Genomic DNA, 16,336 nt, shown 5'->3' with positions numbered 1-16,336 from the left:
GGGAAGAGAGAGCTGTAGCCTGCAGCGCACGTCGCTACAGCTGTGGTAAAGAGGAAAGGTACTGGGGGAAGCCGGAAAGGACTGTACGAATCCGTTCCCCTGCAGTTCACGCTGTTTGCTACCGTTTGTGCACTAACGTCAGATGAACAGTGGAAGATAGCGGGAGCAGTGTAGTCGAGAGCAGTCTCACCTTTCCCTTGTAAAAATCCTGCATTTTTTTTCCTTTGAAACTTATACCAAAGAAAGTTTTCCTGATTTTTCCTTTCCTCAATTCTTAAATCAAAGGGATGAATAGTGCCAGCCAAAGAAAAACTTCTTGCTCCTATATAGGCTAATTGACCGGCCGGCAGCACACCAGGCTCAAAGTTATCTGCATGCCCCCAGTGACCAAACTCGTTGACAAGTCAAAGCCAAAGACAAGCAAGCCGACGGTACTAGTTTTTCTGTAGATTTCACCGCCGTACACCACTGAAACGACCGTTCTTATTTACGTTGCTTTAAATTCTTGGGGGCTAACAGCAAAAGTTTGTCCTTATCCTCCGGTTTTATCCATAGCAACATGACCTGAAATGCATTTTGAGTCTTGTTCATGTTGTCTTCTCTCGAAAAAGGAAGGAATATCTGCACTCTGCAGCCTTTGGCACATGAACTTTGAATCATTTCCTCGAAAAGAGACGGAAGAAAACATCACGCGTGCCGAGACCATCAGGCCTGCCTAGCTTCCTCTGTATCTAGCCAGCTTCCCTCTCCGGGGAGAGAGAGAAAGAGAGACTACAGTTCCTGGCCTGGGGATCTTCTCTGTCCTTAATTTCTCCTTCTCAGGTGCCAGGGCGAAATTAGAGAATGAGCCATCTGCTCCTCCAATCCAAAGCGTAGGTAAGCCTGCTGCCAACGCTTCCTCTTTCTTCTTCTTCCTCTTCCACGCTGTTACTTGCTGCTTCTGCTTCTTCCTCCGCTACTGTTCATCTCCTTCTCATGGGTGGTATACCGCAACAGACAATGGTCGGCGTCAAATCAGGCAAAAGCATGCAAACCAATCCTGCACCTGTACGTGTCGTCCCGCTACTGCTTTGATCTGTTCCTCGATCGTGCGTGGGCGTGGCTGCTTGCCTATATTTTGTAACTGAGCTAGCTAGGTAAGTAATATCCTCATTCTTCTACTGTCTTACTCCCCGTTTTTTCCTTACTCCTGCATGAGCGCACTTTAGCCAGTACTAGTAGCTAGATTAAGCAACTTAATCGCCCAATTTATATGATGGGAACGATATATCGGAGTAGGACGGGGGACAGCAGGGCCTCAGGGAGTCAGGGGGTGCCTGCCGCAAGCTGGCCAGTGGCCGCGCGTCGCCTCTGTATGTGCTGCATCGCGATTTTGTGGTGAATGAGCGAGGCGGAGATCGACACCATGAACAAGCTCATGGCCAGATTAGGGATTTGACGCCTTTTTAACTTAAACGGAGAAAATCGATTCCACTATATAGGGATTTGGTGCTTGAAGAAGTAGGAGGAGAACAAACGGGGATTTGGATTGATACAGTTGATACATGATGGGCCAGGATGGGACAGGGCCCGGCCCAAACCCCACCTTTAATTCTAGTACCAATTCAGTTAAGCAACTAAAAAAACAGTTAGGCAGTCCCGCGGCATGAAGACAAAAAGAAACAGTTTTTACCCTAGGCGATTAGGGTTTCTCTACTCCGCAGGCGACTCTGTCTCCAGCGTCGAGTCCTACTGGTGTTATCTATCCAATCCTCGGGAGTTTCCTTGCTGCTGGTTCTCGGGCTGATAAAGGGGACGGCTTTGTTCGTCTGCCCGGCCTTGGTCCTTGGCGCTCGGAGTTCTAGGGTTTGGAAAGATCGGTCTACATTTGCGTTTGTGTTGCTGTTTCGGCGTCTGGCATGGCGGCGTCTTCAAGTACGACGGGGAAGGAGCAGGCTGGCGTGGATCTAGCCAAAGCGATGGATAATTTGGTCTTGCGCGAGGGAGAGTTGGATGACGTGCTCATCAACGATGAGGAAGTCGCTCAGATGGAGAAGGAAGCCCGATGGCTTGCCCTGGCAAGGGTCCATACCACCAAACCCTTCAGCTTGACTGCTTTTTACGAGAAGATGGTGTGACCTGGGGGTTGGCATACGACACCGATCCCCTGGAGATCGATGACAATCTGTTTCTGTTCAAATTCTCGTGCCTGGGTGACTGGAAGAAGGTCATGCTCCAGGGGCCCTGGCTGTTTCGGGGATACATGGTGGTGGTGGAAGACTATGATGGGAAGACGAACATGACCTCAATCCAACTGAATCGAGTTGCTGTTTGGGCACAAATTCACAAGATCCCAGTACTCTATCGACGTGAATCAGTTGTTGATCAATTGGCTCGGCGCATAGGGCGTGTGATAAGTGTTGATCTGAATCCGCCGAAGTGGTTCGAAGGGGATTATGTGCGGGTTAGAGCGAGTATTGATGTCAGAGAACCGTTGATCCGTTTTGTGCCACTAAAGGTCCGTGATGAGCGCCACCCCTTAGAAGTCAAGTATGAAAAGATGGAAAAGATGGGATTTTTTGTGAAATTTGTGGTGAGTTAGGCCACGGCAGGGATGAATGCGGAGATGGTGTCCATGATGAGAGTGCAAAGTAGTATGGCAAGTGGATGATAGCCAAACGACGTGTTGCACCGACGAGCGTTTCCATTGGCGCCAGAGCTCCTTTCTCTGGGCGCAGGGGAGGCGGACATACTCAGGGTCGGGAACGTGCGCATGGTGGCAGCTGGAGGGAGAATGTCGCTGTGTCAATGAAAAGATCTTCTGATGATGCAGATCTGGACAAGCAGGAGGACCTGGCGGATACAGCCTCTAGTCCAATTAAAGGTGCTAATCAGGTTAATGCTACTGAGTCACCATCTATTACCAGGAAGCTTAATATGGATATTGACACTAATGTTCCCAAGGATTATGATGCTGATATGGATGATGGCAGTGTTGTCCCACCGGAGAAAGATGCTATTCCTCCTCCCCCACCAGCTTACGTCTCGCCAAAGGACCATAAGAGAAGCAGGAAGGGTGCCTCCCCTAATAAGGCGATTTCTGATGGATCGGCGGCCTTCGCGGTGGAGGACCGCCGGGCGCAATGAATATCTTGAGCTGAAACTGTCGTGGTATTGGCAACGACGCGACAGTTCGAGAGCTCCGCACTTTGGTGCGACGGTTTGCCCCCTCGGTGCTCTGTCTTCAAGAAACTCAAGTTGGCAACACAAGGGCTCAAAATCTTGCTTTTACTTTAGGTTTTCAACATAGTTTTGCTGTTAGTAGTAATGGTCGGAGTGGTGGACTTGCTATACTGAAATAATGATATTGCAATGGAGTTAATTCACTATTCGCAGTACCATATTGATATGATTGTCCGCTCGGGGAATGAGGATCCCTGGCGGCTCACATGCTTGTATGGAGAGGCACGTGTGCATGAAAGGCATAAGACTTGGGAATTGCTTCGCTTCCTCCGGAGTGAATCCAATCTTCCTTGGACATGTGTTGGAGATTTCAATGAGGTGTTAAGGCAAGATGAACATTTTGGAGTTGGTGAGCGGGACTCTGGTCAGATGGCGGGTTTTCGCGAGGCTGTCGATGTTTGTGGTCTCTGCGATCTAGGATTTAATGGCAATATTTGGACTTTTGAAAAGAGAGTCCGGGGTGGATCATTTACCAGTGTTCGTGTCGTAGCACGGGGCTCAGACACCGGGGATGCGCGAGCACCCCCTTTTAGGTTCGGCAGTGGGCGACGGGGATCGCTCTAGCGATCGCTGTCGAGGCCAATGTGAAGCGTAAGAGCACAATGAACACGAGAACGCTTTTTACCCAGGTTCGGGCCACCCTGAGGTGTAAAACCCTACGTCTTGCCTCCGAGTTTGTTATTAGCCAGTGAACTAGGGTTTACAGGTTGCCGGGGGGAGTCCCCGGGTGCTCTCTCTCTTTTCTAGCTAAGCGCTACTTGCCACTTCTGGCTACTACTAGCAGTGAACTGAAAACCCGATCCTCCAACCAAACCGGACCGAACACTTTGACCGCTGGCGGGGGTCCTCCTTTTATACCAAAGGGGATACCACAGGTGCCTCGGCGCATGGGTGACAAATGGCAAACAAAGAGTTAGGGCAGCTCGGCCCCGCTGCGCTAGCTTGCATGCAGGTTGGGTAGTCCTGCAACTAGGGCCCTAGGTGCTTGAAATTTACACCAGGCCAGCCACTGTAGGCTGACTGGACGGGGAATCCCCTTTCTGTCGGGGCATTCAATGCTGGCGTGTGCTTCACTCCTTGTCCTGACGGACCCTGCACGTGGGGAGCCAGTCGAGCGGCCACGTGGCGCCGCTGTCCTGCCCGCTCGGTCCCGCTCCTGTAACGGACACCTGCGCCCAGGAACGCCCTTCTCGGCAAGTTACCTTCCCGGAAAGCGCCCATGCGAGATTTCTCTTGCTGCCCCCCAGGGCAACCCCTGCAGCCCGGCTAGCCTGCCGTGCTGGTGACTTGCTGGGCAGCTCGCGGGGTGCTGCCGGGGTGCGATCCTCTCCGGGGAGCGAGCGAGGCGGCCCATGCGTCATGCAGCGGTGGTACCCCGGGTGCCACTGGTGCGACAGTTCGGCTGGATCGGGCGCTTGCCGCAACTTCCTAGTGGATGATGTTCCCTTTCGCTGCGGTGTTTCATTTGACCGTAGTGAAGTCAGATCATTGCCCTATTCTTCTCAAGATTAGAGAGCCTCGGCAAGGTAGTTAGGCGCGCTCTGACCGGTGTTTTCGCTATGAGAAGATGTGGGAGACCCATGAGAAGTTTGGGAAGTTCATGAAGCAACAGTGGCTCAAATCAGCTCCTAGTTTGTCCATGGTTGACCTACACTTGAAGCTTAAGAGAATGTCCAATGACCTTGTTGCATGGGGGAATGAGGTTTTCGGGCAAGTTCGCAAGAAGATGCGTGAGCTCCTGGCAGAATTAGAAAGTCTGCGAGCGCTTCCTGAGCGTGTTGGTCCAACAGAGGAGGAGAAATCTATTGTTGATACTCTCACTATTTGGAATCACAGGGAGGAGATCATGTGGCGACAAAGATCCCGTGTTCAGTGGCTCGCCGAGGGAGATCGTAACACCAGATTTTTTCCATTAGCGAGCTAGCGAGAGGAGGAAAAAGAATCGGATTGAGCTACTTGCTCTCCCGGACGGATCCACAACAAATGACCACCTCATTATGGCCCAGCATATGGTAGACTTTTACAGAAACTTGTATACTTCTGAAGGGGTGTCCGGTATGGAGGAGGTTCTGCGCACTGTATCACGTAAAGTGTCAGTGTCAATGAACGAAAGGCTCGAAAGACCATATACAGCTGAGGAAGTAAAGAACGCTTTATTTCAGATGTTCGCGACTAAGGCGCCTGGGCCTGACAGCTTCCCGGCACACTTTTTTCAGCGTCATTGGGACTTATGTGGACCGGATGTCACAACAGCTGTATTAAGTATTCTCAACGGGACTGAAGATCCTCATGAAGCTAATCAAACTTTGCTCGTTCTTATCCCCAAAGTGGCAGGTGCTTCTTCTCTTGTTCAATTTTGCCCTATAAGTCTATGTTATGTTATCCTGAAAATTGTTTCGAAGGTCCAAGCTAATAGATTGAAGGAGATCTTACTGGAGATTATTTCTGAGGAACAGTCGGCCTTTGTCCCGGGCCGGCTTATAACTGATAATATCATAATGGCTTACGAGTGCTTACACTTCATGAAGAAGCGCAGAGCAAATAATTCACAGTTCTGTGCATTAAAGCTAGACATGACGAAGGCATATGATCATGTTGAATGGGTCTACTTGCGAGCTATTATGCTGAAACTTGGCTTGAGCATGCGTTGGTTGGACTCCATTATGAAGATTGTTTCGTCGGTCACCTTTTCTGTTCTGTTTAATGGAGAAAGGATGGAAGTATTTCAACTGAGCAGGGGTATTCGACAGGGTGATCCGATCTCACCGTACTTGTTTTTGCTAGCAGCTGAAGGTCTATCTTGACTTCTTAGGAGCAGGGGGAACTCTGGATTTTTGGCGGGTGTCGTTGTGGCGCCTAATGCACCCCCGGTCAATCATCTTCTATTCGCAGATGACAGCTTGCTATTTGCAAAAGCTAGTGTGGAGGGAGCTGAGGCTATTTCTGATGTGATCCAAGCCTATTGTCAAGCTTCGAGCCAACAAGCGAACAGACAGAAGAGCTCTATTTTCTTCAGTAAAGGCTGACCTAATGATACTCGACAAGCTATGAAGGATCTCCTCCAAGTCCCGAATGAATCGCTTGCAGCCAAATATCTTGGCATGCCGACTGATGTAGGTAACTCGAAAAATTGTGCATTTAAATATTTGGAAGACCGTGTTTGGGGGAAAGTTAAGGGCTGGATGGAGGAAACCTTATCCTTCGGGGGAAAGGAAGTTTTAATCAAATCGGTCACGCAAGCTGTCCCTACATATTCTATGGCATGTTTTAAGCTTCCCCATGGTCTGTGTCTGAAGATTAACTCCATGATTAGGAGCTTTTGGTGGGGAAGCAAGAACAGGAAGCGGAAGACCCATTGGGTCTCTTGGGACACAATGACTTTGCCAAAGTATATGGGAGGATTGGGATCCAGAGACATTGAGCTTTTTAACTTATCTCTCCTAGCCAGGCAAGCATGGAGAGTTCTCACGAGCCCCAACACCTTGAGTGCCCGGATTTTACGAGCTGTTTACTTTCCCAACTCCAGCTTGATGAGGGCGGAATTGGGGAAACGCCCTTCACAGATCTGGCGGGCGATCCTTGAGGGAAGAGATGTGATGAAGCTTGGTGCTATCCGGCGAATGGAAAGACAACTTTTGTTTGGCAGGACAATTGGCTCCCTCGGGACGAACGTCGATCACCATACCTTGCCCTGTCAGATGATCCTCCTACCCGGGTTTCAAAGTTGATTGATCGAACAGAATGCAGCTGGGATGTGGCGAAGCTCAATGCCCATTTTCTTCCGATGGATGTGGAGGCTATACGAAGGATCCCTATTAGCACTATTAATTATGGAGATTTCTGGGCATGGCACTTCGAGAGGTCCGGTGTTTTTTCTGTAAGATCTTGCTACCGGATGCTTGTTTCAACAAGGAAAGTTCGTGAGGATTGGCTTGAAAAGAGGCCGGCATCAAGCTCTGATCAAGCTGGCAAAGCATGGACGAGGCTCTGGAAAACCAAGGTACCATCAAAAGTCTGTGTCTTTGCGTGGCGTCTTGCTCAGCAGTAACTACCGACAGGTGATGTTCTCAATCATAGACATATGGCCGACTCCCCAATGTGCGCAATTTGCCGCTCTGCTTTGGATTCTTGGTGGCACTCCTTGATTGAATGCACCATGGCGAGGTGCGTCTGGGCTTTGTCAGATGAACAGCTCGATGAGCACGTTTGTGCGTCGGTCTGTCCAGACGCAAAGGAGTGGCTTTTCCATCTTCTGGAAACGGTATCGCATCGTGAATTCACTGAGATTCTGTTGACACTATGGGCAATTTGGTCCTCTCGCCGGAAAGCCATCCATGAAGGCATCTACCAAAGTCCAGTTACGGTTAATGGTTTTGTTGCCAACCTGCTATCTGAACTAGAGGTGGTTCAGGTGGGTAACCCGTCTCCCTCTAAGCAAGCTGCTCTGGTTGCGGCCCACTGGATCCCCCTCCAGCAGGTTTCCTCAAGTTCAATGTTGATGGTGGTGTCGCGAAGACGCAGAATAAAGGGGCTTCGGCGGTGGTCTGCCGCGATCTCCAGGGTGTGCATCTTGGTTCATCCGCTTGAATCTTTGATGCTATTACAGACCCGCCAACTTTGGAAGCTCTCGCTTGCTGCGAGGCTCTGGCGCTGCCCAAGGATCTTAATGCCGACAAGCTGTATATTGCTTCTGATGCTGCTGAAGTTGTCAAGGGGATTATTAGTGGAACCCGTTGCTCTTATAGTGCCATTCTCTGCAAAATTGCTGTTCGGAGCAGGGAGTTTAAGGATGTAATTTTTGCTTTTGAGAGTAGGAGGTCGAATAGTGACGCTCATACTTTAGTCCAGAGTTTGTTATCACTCCAACACGGTAGGCATGTGTGGCTGAAAAAAAACTAAAACAGTTCAAGAACCATGTATATTAACTTACTTTATTCAATTTGATCATTCTTTTAAATAAAATCACTTCTGTCCATTGGACGATATTGATATGTGGAAACTATATCTATTTAAGTACAGATGAAAACAAAGGGGCTAGTTGAGAAAAATGTGGGTTCAATTTGCGTTTGCAATTTATTCTTGAAGATGCGAGTTCGTGTACTAAATTTTACATGTTAAAATTTATATGAATTTATATGAATCTATTTTTTGTTGTTTTGGCAGAAGGGTGATACTTAGAGTAGAGATGTTCTACTTGTCAAGTTTATTGTCGAATTGTCTTATACTGCTAAGATCATATCGTCTCTGCAAGCAAAGATAATTTTTCAGCAAGGGTCCGGGGAATATAGATCACTTAGACACCCGAGGGAGTACCACATATATAAGCTATCACCGTCCCACACCAAAACTCACAAGGGAACACTAAGTAGGCTAATCGTCAACAGATCATATAGTCATAGCCAAGGGAAATTAAACATCTGAAGAGCCATGGGAAACAATCAATTAAGCGGGAATTAATTAATTGAGGGAGATCTGGAGCTTGAGAAGACTATAGTCCAGCTGGTTTGTATTAATTCTCATGTGCTCCTATGACTCACTTGAATCAGTCCTTTGGTATACTATTAATTTTAATTTTAATTTTCATTTATATACAGCTTAAAGTTTAGCTAACATAAAATAAACCAACAATGTAATTTAGAATAAATTAAACTGGGTTCTTAAATTATGTGTCCTGGTACATGGAGTAGAATGTGCATGTAGTCAGGAATTGAATTATATCGGTAGACTTGTCATGAAAGTCTGTGATCCTATGTTGTCATATTTTTTATTTTAACTTAGAAATATAAAAATGACGGTCGAGGGAATATAATTCGGACACTGTCCATGTCCAAAATTAATGCTGGTGACCATTAGGCTTGATACATGGGATTTTGCAGGTGAGTTACCTTGAAAAGTTTGTTTCCACGTTATGTCATGGTATGTCAAGCATATAAATAGAATTTAATCCTAAAAAATGTAATGAATATTGTGTCCAAAAATCCCAAAGCACAAAAAAAATAGAACCAAAGGTGGTATATACATACCTATCTTTTGTTTTTGTTGAACATTAATTAACAATTGAGATGAAGTCTAGCATGAGAAACTCAATTAATATGGCTGAAACTTGTTGTGTTTCACAGAATGAACACATTCAGTCCAATTCCTTTTCCGAGAAAAATGCGGCATGTAAACCAATAATTTGTATTCAATCTTAATTGTGCCACTTAATACTTGAGATTTGAGATTGTGTGTGACAAATGGTTTGGTGCAGGCCGTATGTCGAGGCACAAAGTCTGCAATATTTCCAACATCAAGACAAAATGCTTCATCTCATGCATGTGAGGGGATATGAAGGCGACCACGGCCGCTTAATGTTTTCCTCCCATTTTGGATGCCAATTAAGCCTCAATTCTACCCACCATGCATATATTACATATCATTCTGATGCCTTATTTCTTTTACGAAAAAACACAGAGTGTTATCATTGCCAAGATGGTCGGAACGAATTCAACCAGGAAGATTACAACAAACATAGGATCAAAACACAAGAAGAAGGTGATGGATTAATTTGATTCCATATGCCTTGCAATATTGTGTAATGGAACAGTTAATTATGTGTTATCACTTATCAGTTAGGCCTTGTATTTTCAGTTTCTCTTATAGTGGAGGCTGGGAGAGATGAACTCCTAAATTAAAAAAAAAGTTTAATTTAGTCGACCCTCTTTGTGTCAATATATTGATTATCCTGCAGTCATGCTGTCCTGACGATTAATCGTCCATATACTCAATAGAGTAACAGTTACAAGTTTATCTACCTTTCAGTTTGGAAGAGAAATTTCTTCTTTAAGTTTTCGCATTCAGTTAATATTTGACTTCAGTATATACCACCAAAGCTTTAGGCAGAAATAGCCTTACTCCAAGCAGTACCCCTATTATAACAACATTAACTATTCTTTCTCAATGATTTATATTGCGGTCTATGTGTTTTGACAGCTGAACCAAAAGGAAATCTTTCTGCAGTCAAGTGCTTTCGGCAAGCAGAATTTAACCAGTTTTTGACATGCACATAGATGCACGCACGGTTGCTGACTGAAGGGCGAAGACATATGTACATGTGTGTGTTTCGCTGAAGAACTTAATTGCATGATATTATCCGATTGGCTAGCTTGCTGGGCTGAACCGCTGAGCAGTACCCTTGTACTGTGCTGCGAAAAGTGTCCTGGAGAGGTAAGTATTGCATGTTCATATATACAATTGCCGTTGGTTTTTTTACCCCAAGTACTCCAGAATGACAAGACAAGGTACATATGTGCACTGTTTGTCCTAATTTCATCCAGTACAGCATGCATGTGAACTTTGATGCTGCTGGACGTGCATGCAATTAATCGGCACTGTACATTTTTCGTGCAGAAATAGTTGTTTTTACTGCTAGCCCATTGTGCGGTGAAAATTTGCCGAGATCCGGAAGATAGAAGGTGCAAACACTCCGATATGGTAACTAAATTCCTCCGTCTCCGGGACGCTGCTAGCTGGGTGGGTTGGATAACTCCACATGTTGGTATGTCATACATAATCTAATCTGTATATCAAGATCGAATTAAGAATCATGTTTTAGAAAGCTGGCTTGGTTTTGCAACTTCGTTAATTATGGCATTTTCTCCATGCAATAATTTCCACAAAGTGCCATGTTACTTCGCAGTAGTCGTCTAGTCTTAAATGGTAGTAGAATGTGGATATCTTATGATGCGGAGGCTAGAGGTATCTCTTCCTCTCTTTTTTGGTGAGATCAGACAAATACTGAATGAACCTTCTGGCTAATATACAGAACGTTTGGATCTGCTGTTTCCATGTATTAGTTAATTACTCTCAGATGATCAATGCTGTAAGTTATTTTAGCCTCTTCAAATTTATCCAGAGTGCAAGTCGTTCTACATTTTAAAGATTTTTTTTGCTCATGTCGTTTGTATTTAGTTTTTTTTTGTGAGAATCGTTGTATTTAGTTCCTCATTAATTCTTGTGTCCAGTCAAAAAGGATACACATTTTCCCTCGGATGGAGTCTACCCCGTCCGTTGTCATTTGATAAAAAATTACACCAATAATATATGGGTGAGGTATAAAAGTTATGCCATTGAAATACGAGACAATGATATAATTTTCTCATATTGATCTAATTAGCAGTCAAAGTTGAATTTTAAAATGCATGCATGCCCGCTATATATGAAGGAGAGACAAAGGGAGTACATCATTCCCGTCAATTTAATCGATCCTGGACTAGTTGTGGTAAACTTATTGAAGTTTCCTCAATAATTTATAGTGAGATGAGTATAATGAACTACACGTATACTTCATCAAGGTTCATGTCCAACTCATAAGGAACACAAATAACATATTGATTTCAAAAATTAGGGGACGCTATAACATTGTTGGCAGTGCAATCATATAGTATTACGATCAGCTACTAGATGAATAAGCTAAGTATGCCAAACAAATATATATGGAAGAATTGATGGAGTTGATTATCCTCAAGCCGGAAATGGAAATAGTTCTTGTTCTAATTTTGCAGTGTAAAAGTTTATGGAACAACTAACAGATAATAAAGGGCATGGATTGATTTTCATACTACTTGCTCCAAATTTGTTGTCAAATTACTTGTATCAAGCTAAGCAGGTATACATGGTTATATATTACTTGCACGTGCTCAAACAGATCATAAGCCTATTGAAATTCAAGGAAATAAGAGACATAACATCGTAATAGACCCTATATGTTTTATCTTGCCACCTGTGCATAGTCTAAAAATATAACTTGTGGAGGCATCTTGCTCACTTTGCAGCATGCTAGCTATAATGGTAAAAGAGAAAACTTCCAATGCAGCTAGCTCACAAATGTAGTTTTCTATTAAATGCACGAGTTCAGTTGAGAAATTGCATTTTCTCTTATGTTGAATTTAGAAACATATTGCAACAATGTTAGTCGCATTTCTTTTAGTTTGTAGGAGGGCAGTGTAATAAAACTACGGATCCAAACTTTTGTTTGCTCATGGTCCTAGCTAGAATTTAAAGGACTACGTACTGGCACATGCAGGTTGATTTTGCTAACGTAATTTACTACTCCATAGAACATATGTTATCCGTGTTGAAACACCTAACGTACCGTGTTACATCCAGAAAGCAGCTTGTGTGTTGACAAGATGAACATACCAACATCATAGCACTTTAATATGATGCGGACGTTACCACATCAATACTTTATATTTGTCGGCTAAACACATAGTATGATACTTAATTAATGCTTTGAACATGCATGGCCTTTTCTTTTTAACAACGCTATCTGGAGTAACAATAACATTCATGCGCTACCTACTGAACTCGCTTGTTTTTCGGCAGATGCTGTACAAATTTAACTCACAACCTATGAGAGTTTGTATCCCCATGCTGTTGATGCTTAAGTATGCATGCACAAGCGTTGATTTAAAATAAAACCATGCATATTAATTTTCTATATGAGACTAACATTGATATTTCTCATTTCTGAAACCTATTCCATGTGTAGGAAACTTTGAATCGGCAGGTAATAGGAGAATTGTTCTATGAAATGAAAACACAATGGGAAATTATGAATTGTCTGCCTTTCATCCATTACAAGCTAGCAAAGTTAACTAGCTTGCTTGCAGTTCCTTCACCAGAATATATACAAGATATTATTTGATTCCCCTAGCGAGACATGGATGAGTTCAGTTTAACAATCATAGAATCAACACAGATTTAGATCCCACGCACGAATGAATTACATGAATTAATCAACACGGTAGTACTAGCAAGTACCTACAAACTACAATACTACATCATGCGATGACCAAACCAAGTCCGTCGCCGATCACAAAGTTAATTCACAAGAAATTATTACGCGCATCGATGATCCAATCGAACAAAGGATATGAACAAGCTAGGCCAGATAGATGGGAGACAAACGGGGGAGTAGTTCTTGTACCGTACGCACGCACGTAGTTGAATGAAGCTAGCTGCCTGATCTCTCTTGATCAGTAGAGCCGCGAGTTGGCGAACACGACTCCGCCGAGCTCCCATTGTTGCTCCTCCAGCTGCTGGTGCTGGTAGTAGTAGTTGCTGCCGCTGCTGCTGCCGCTTCCGTATGTTCCTCCATTGCCGAAGGCGCCCGCCATGATCGCGTGGCTTGCTATTGACGCTTCTTGAACCGTCCTTCCTCCGTTGGTACAGCATCTCTCCTCCAATTTGTCGGCGCTCGCGGCCGTGTTCATGGACGACGACGAAGAGCGGTTCAGATTGTTGTTGGGGCTCGCCATGATCAGCTCGTCGTCCCTCGCCGCGGACTCGAGGTTGATTGTGGAGGCAAGCGTGACCCACCGCATTCGGTTCTTCTCCTTTGTCCGCTCCCTCGCCCTCTCCCTCGCCTTCGTCCTCGACTCCTTGTCGGGGATGGTGTGCGCGTTGGCGCCGCCCGATTTCCTCGACGGCTTCGGGAGGTTGGCGGCCCTTCTTGCCGCTCTCGCCGTTGCCGGCTTCTTCCCCTCTCCGCGATCGCCCTTCTTCTCCGGCGCCGGCATGTTGGAGAGGCTGATGCTGGAGCCATCGTCGTCCTCGCACTCGGAGGAGTGCGCCGGGTCCATGTCGTCGGTGGCCATGACCTCCCTGATGGCGCTCTTGGACGTGTTGAGGAGCCATTGCACCGTCTTGCTGGCCTTGTCGAAGCCCAGCATGTCCTGCAGCGCGAAGAACTTGCGGGCCACGTCCAGGGACAGCCGCATCCGCCGGTCACGCATCCCGCCGGCCGTGCATATCTTGCTGTGCCGGTCCTTCCTCGCTGCAGCGGCAGCCCTGCTCTCGAGAGCACCAACGCCGCTGCCGCTGCCGCTGCCGTGGTGCTCAGTACCTTGCGCAGTATTTCCGGCGGCAGGGAGTGCCTGGTCCATGAGCGACAGCTCCGGCGGCGGCGAGCAGTCGATCTCGGCGGAGGGGAGCGTAGCGGCACCTGGATCGAGGTAGCAGCTGTGGTGGAAGGCGGCGTCGGCGCCGGCGAAGGCAGGGGAGGAATGGTAGTAGAAGAAGGAGGATTGGTGGTGGTGATCTTCCGGGTCCGGCTTTAGCGAGGGAGGGCTGAGCTGAAGCTGTTGGTAAAGTGGCAAGTCCATGGGGCTTGGGGAATCACACAAAGGAAACATGCTTTAGTGACAGGACTCCGCCCCTCTAGGTCCTTGGACTATGAGCACCACTGCGTCTCTCTCTGAATGTGTGAATGAGAGAGAGAGAGAGAGGTCCGGCCTAGCTAGCTATGATCAGATGTGTCCGGCCATGCATAAGCTCGTGACGCGCTTGTGTCTGTCTGAGAGAGAGAGAGAGTTAAAGAGCTCTAGGACTAGGAGGAGCTAGAGATCACCTCTCATGGGAGTGTGCAGAAGGCCGGCCGGTACCTAGCTCATCCTGAGCTCACTCACACACGGCATGGCCTCATGTGTTAGGAGAGCTCCTAGCTACGATAGAGGATTGTTCTTAGGGGGATGGACGATGCTTCCTAGGTAGAATTTCGGATGTGATTCTCTCCCCTACTTGAGAGGGGTGTGCCATCTTATAGAGAGAAGATAGAGGTCTGTGAGTGTGGATGAGGTGACAGGGAGAGAATACAAGGCGGAAAGGACACTGTTGGGGGAAAGGGCACGCGTGCATGTTGGAATGCTATTGGCTACAAGCGACCTAGGGCATTTATTGGCAGGGCATACAACCGGAGGGTGACCAGCCATGGTTGTGTTTGTTCCTCCGAAACCCTTCTTCAGGAAACGAATGACCTTGGTATTTTTGTATCTGCACAGGAATTCGCTTACCCGGTAGGTATACATTGAAAACGATTGGGGGTGGTATGGAACCAAAGAACCCATTTGGTAGCTATTTTCTTTTCCAAACGTCCGCTCAACACGGCTGTGTACTCCATTGAAAACACAGCGGATCGAGCACAAATTTTGCACAAAACAATCGAGAAGTATAATACTCTCTCCGATCCATATTAATTGTCGAAATATTACATGTATCTAGACATTTTTTAGACATACATACATCCATATTTGGACAAGTTTGAGACAATTAAAAGGGATCGGATGAAGTAGCATATAGTAGCAGGGGACCGAGGTCACAAGGTCTTCCATCTTACCCTCATATTGGACTTTAATTTCTTAGAGGGGATAAGTACGTACCACACACCACACTATCATATTGAGTGCACCTAGACATGACCAAAACTAAAAAACAAAGACTAGTAATTAGGAGCTTCTTCAAGCATGGGCCTTATCACATGGCTAGTAAACTTATACTACTAGTCTACAACATAGTACAGTAAACACAGTTATTTTTTTTAATCAAACCACTACTCCTCCTTCGTTTTAATAATACAAGATGTATTAGGTTTTATTAAGACAAAGTCTTGAACAAGAATTACTCATTAATATGTATGATATGAATCCATAAATATCAGTAATTACTTCGGAAGATGAATCTAGTGATACCAATCTCATGGCATATAGACCATATATTAATAAAGTAATTCTTAAGAGAGACGTGTCTTAAAAAAGTCTAATACGCTTTGTATTATCAAAAGGGGGAGTATATAACTTTTGAGTCTTTTTGATTCATCTGATTAAAGAAAAGAAAAAATATATATGGAATGATGTGCGAACCACTAATTTGTATTTATTTTTCCATAAGCCGATCGGTTCGGCCCTCACGCCTAGCACCTTTTACAATAGATTATGTTTACATGCATCTTATTAGGATACATAGGCCCATAAACTTTCCAGATATATTATAAAATATCTAAATAAAAGAATATAATGCTAAGAGATCTCCATTGTTGCAAATAGAAGGCCGTTTGGTGGCCTTAGGCCTTTGATACTCTTGTCTCCAGATCGGATAATGCTCCTTAGCTATGTAACCTTCTATTAATTGTCGAGTTACTCTAAGCACTACCACACCAAGCTCTAGTGTTTTTACTATTCTTTTTCATATTTGCATGTTTGGTTTTAATGTGTTTTTATTTTAAAGTCATGTTAAATTTCGTACACCCCACCCCCCATGGAAAAACTAACTTAGCCTTGACCATTTGCTGATGCAC

At 45.5% G+C, this 16,336-nt stretch overlaps 1 protein-coding gene and 1 long non-coding RNA gene across 2 annotated transcripts; one reads left to right on the top strand and one right to left on the bottom strand.

The window, feature by feature from the left end:
* The first annotated feature begins 671 nt into the window (after positions 1-671).
* LOC112271548 lies at positions 672-10,846 on the top strand. Its single transcript, XR_002964658.1, has 6 exons — positions 672-876; positions 997-1,136; positions 9,473-9,539; positions 9,676-9,756; positions 10,195-10,428; positions 10,612-10,846. It is a non-coding gene; the product is annotated as an uncharacterized LOC112271548 (long non-coding RNA).
* A 2,045-nt stretch (positions 10,847-12,891) lies between these two features.
* On the bottom strand, positions 12,892-14,877 carry LOC100831687 (transcription factor TEOSINTE BRANCHED 1). The gene has a single exon (XM_003559465.4). The coding sequence runs from the start codon at positions 14,397-14,399 to the stop codon at positions 13,242-13,244; it is 1,158 nt and encodes a 385-aa protein (XP_003559513.1). The 5' UTR covers positions 14,400-14,877; the 3' UTR covers positions 12,892-13,241.
* Between the last annotated feature and the right edge of the window lie 1,459 nt (positions 14,878-16,336).

This window comes from Brachypodium distachyon, chromosome 1, assembly GCF_000005505.3.
Source record: "Brachypodium distachyon strain Bd21 chromosome 1, Brachypodium_distachyon_v3.0, whole genome shotgun sequence".
NCBI classification, from domain to species: domain Eukaryota; kingdom Viridiplantae; phylum Streptophyta; class Magnoliopsida; order Poales; family Poaceae; genus Brachypodium; species Brachypodium distachyon.
This window is presented reverse-complemented; position numbering and strand designations above follow the sequence as displayed.

Coding starts and splice junctions, on each gene's coding strand:
- LOC100831687 (XM_003559465.4), bottom strand. CDS start 14,399: ATGTTTCCTTTGTGTGATTCCCCAAGCCCCATGGACTTGCCACTTTAC.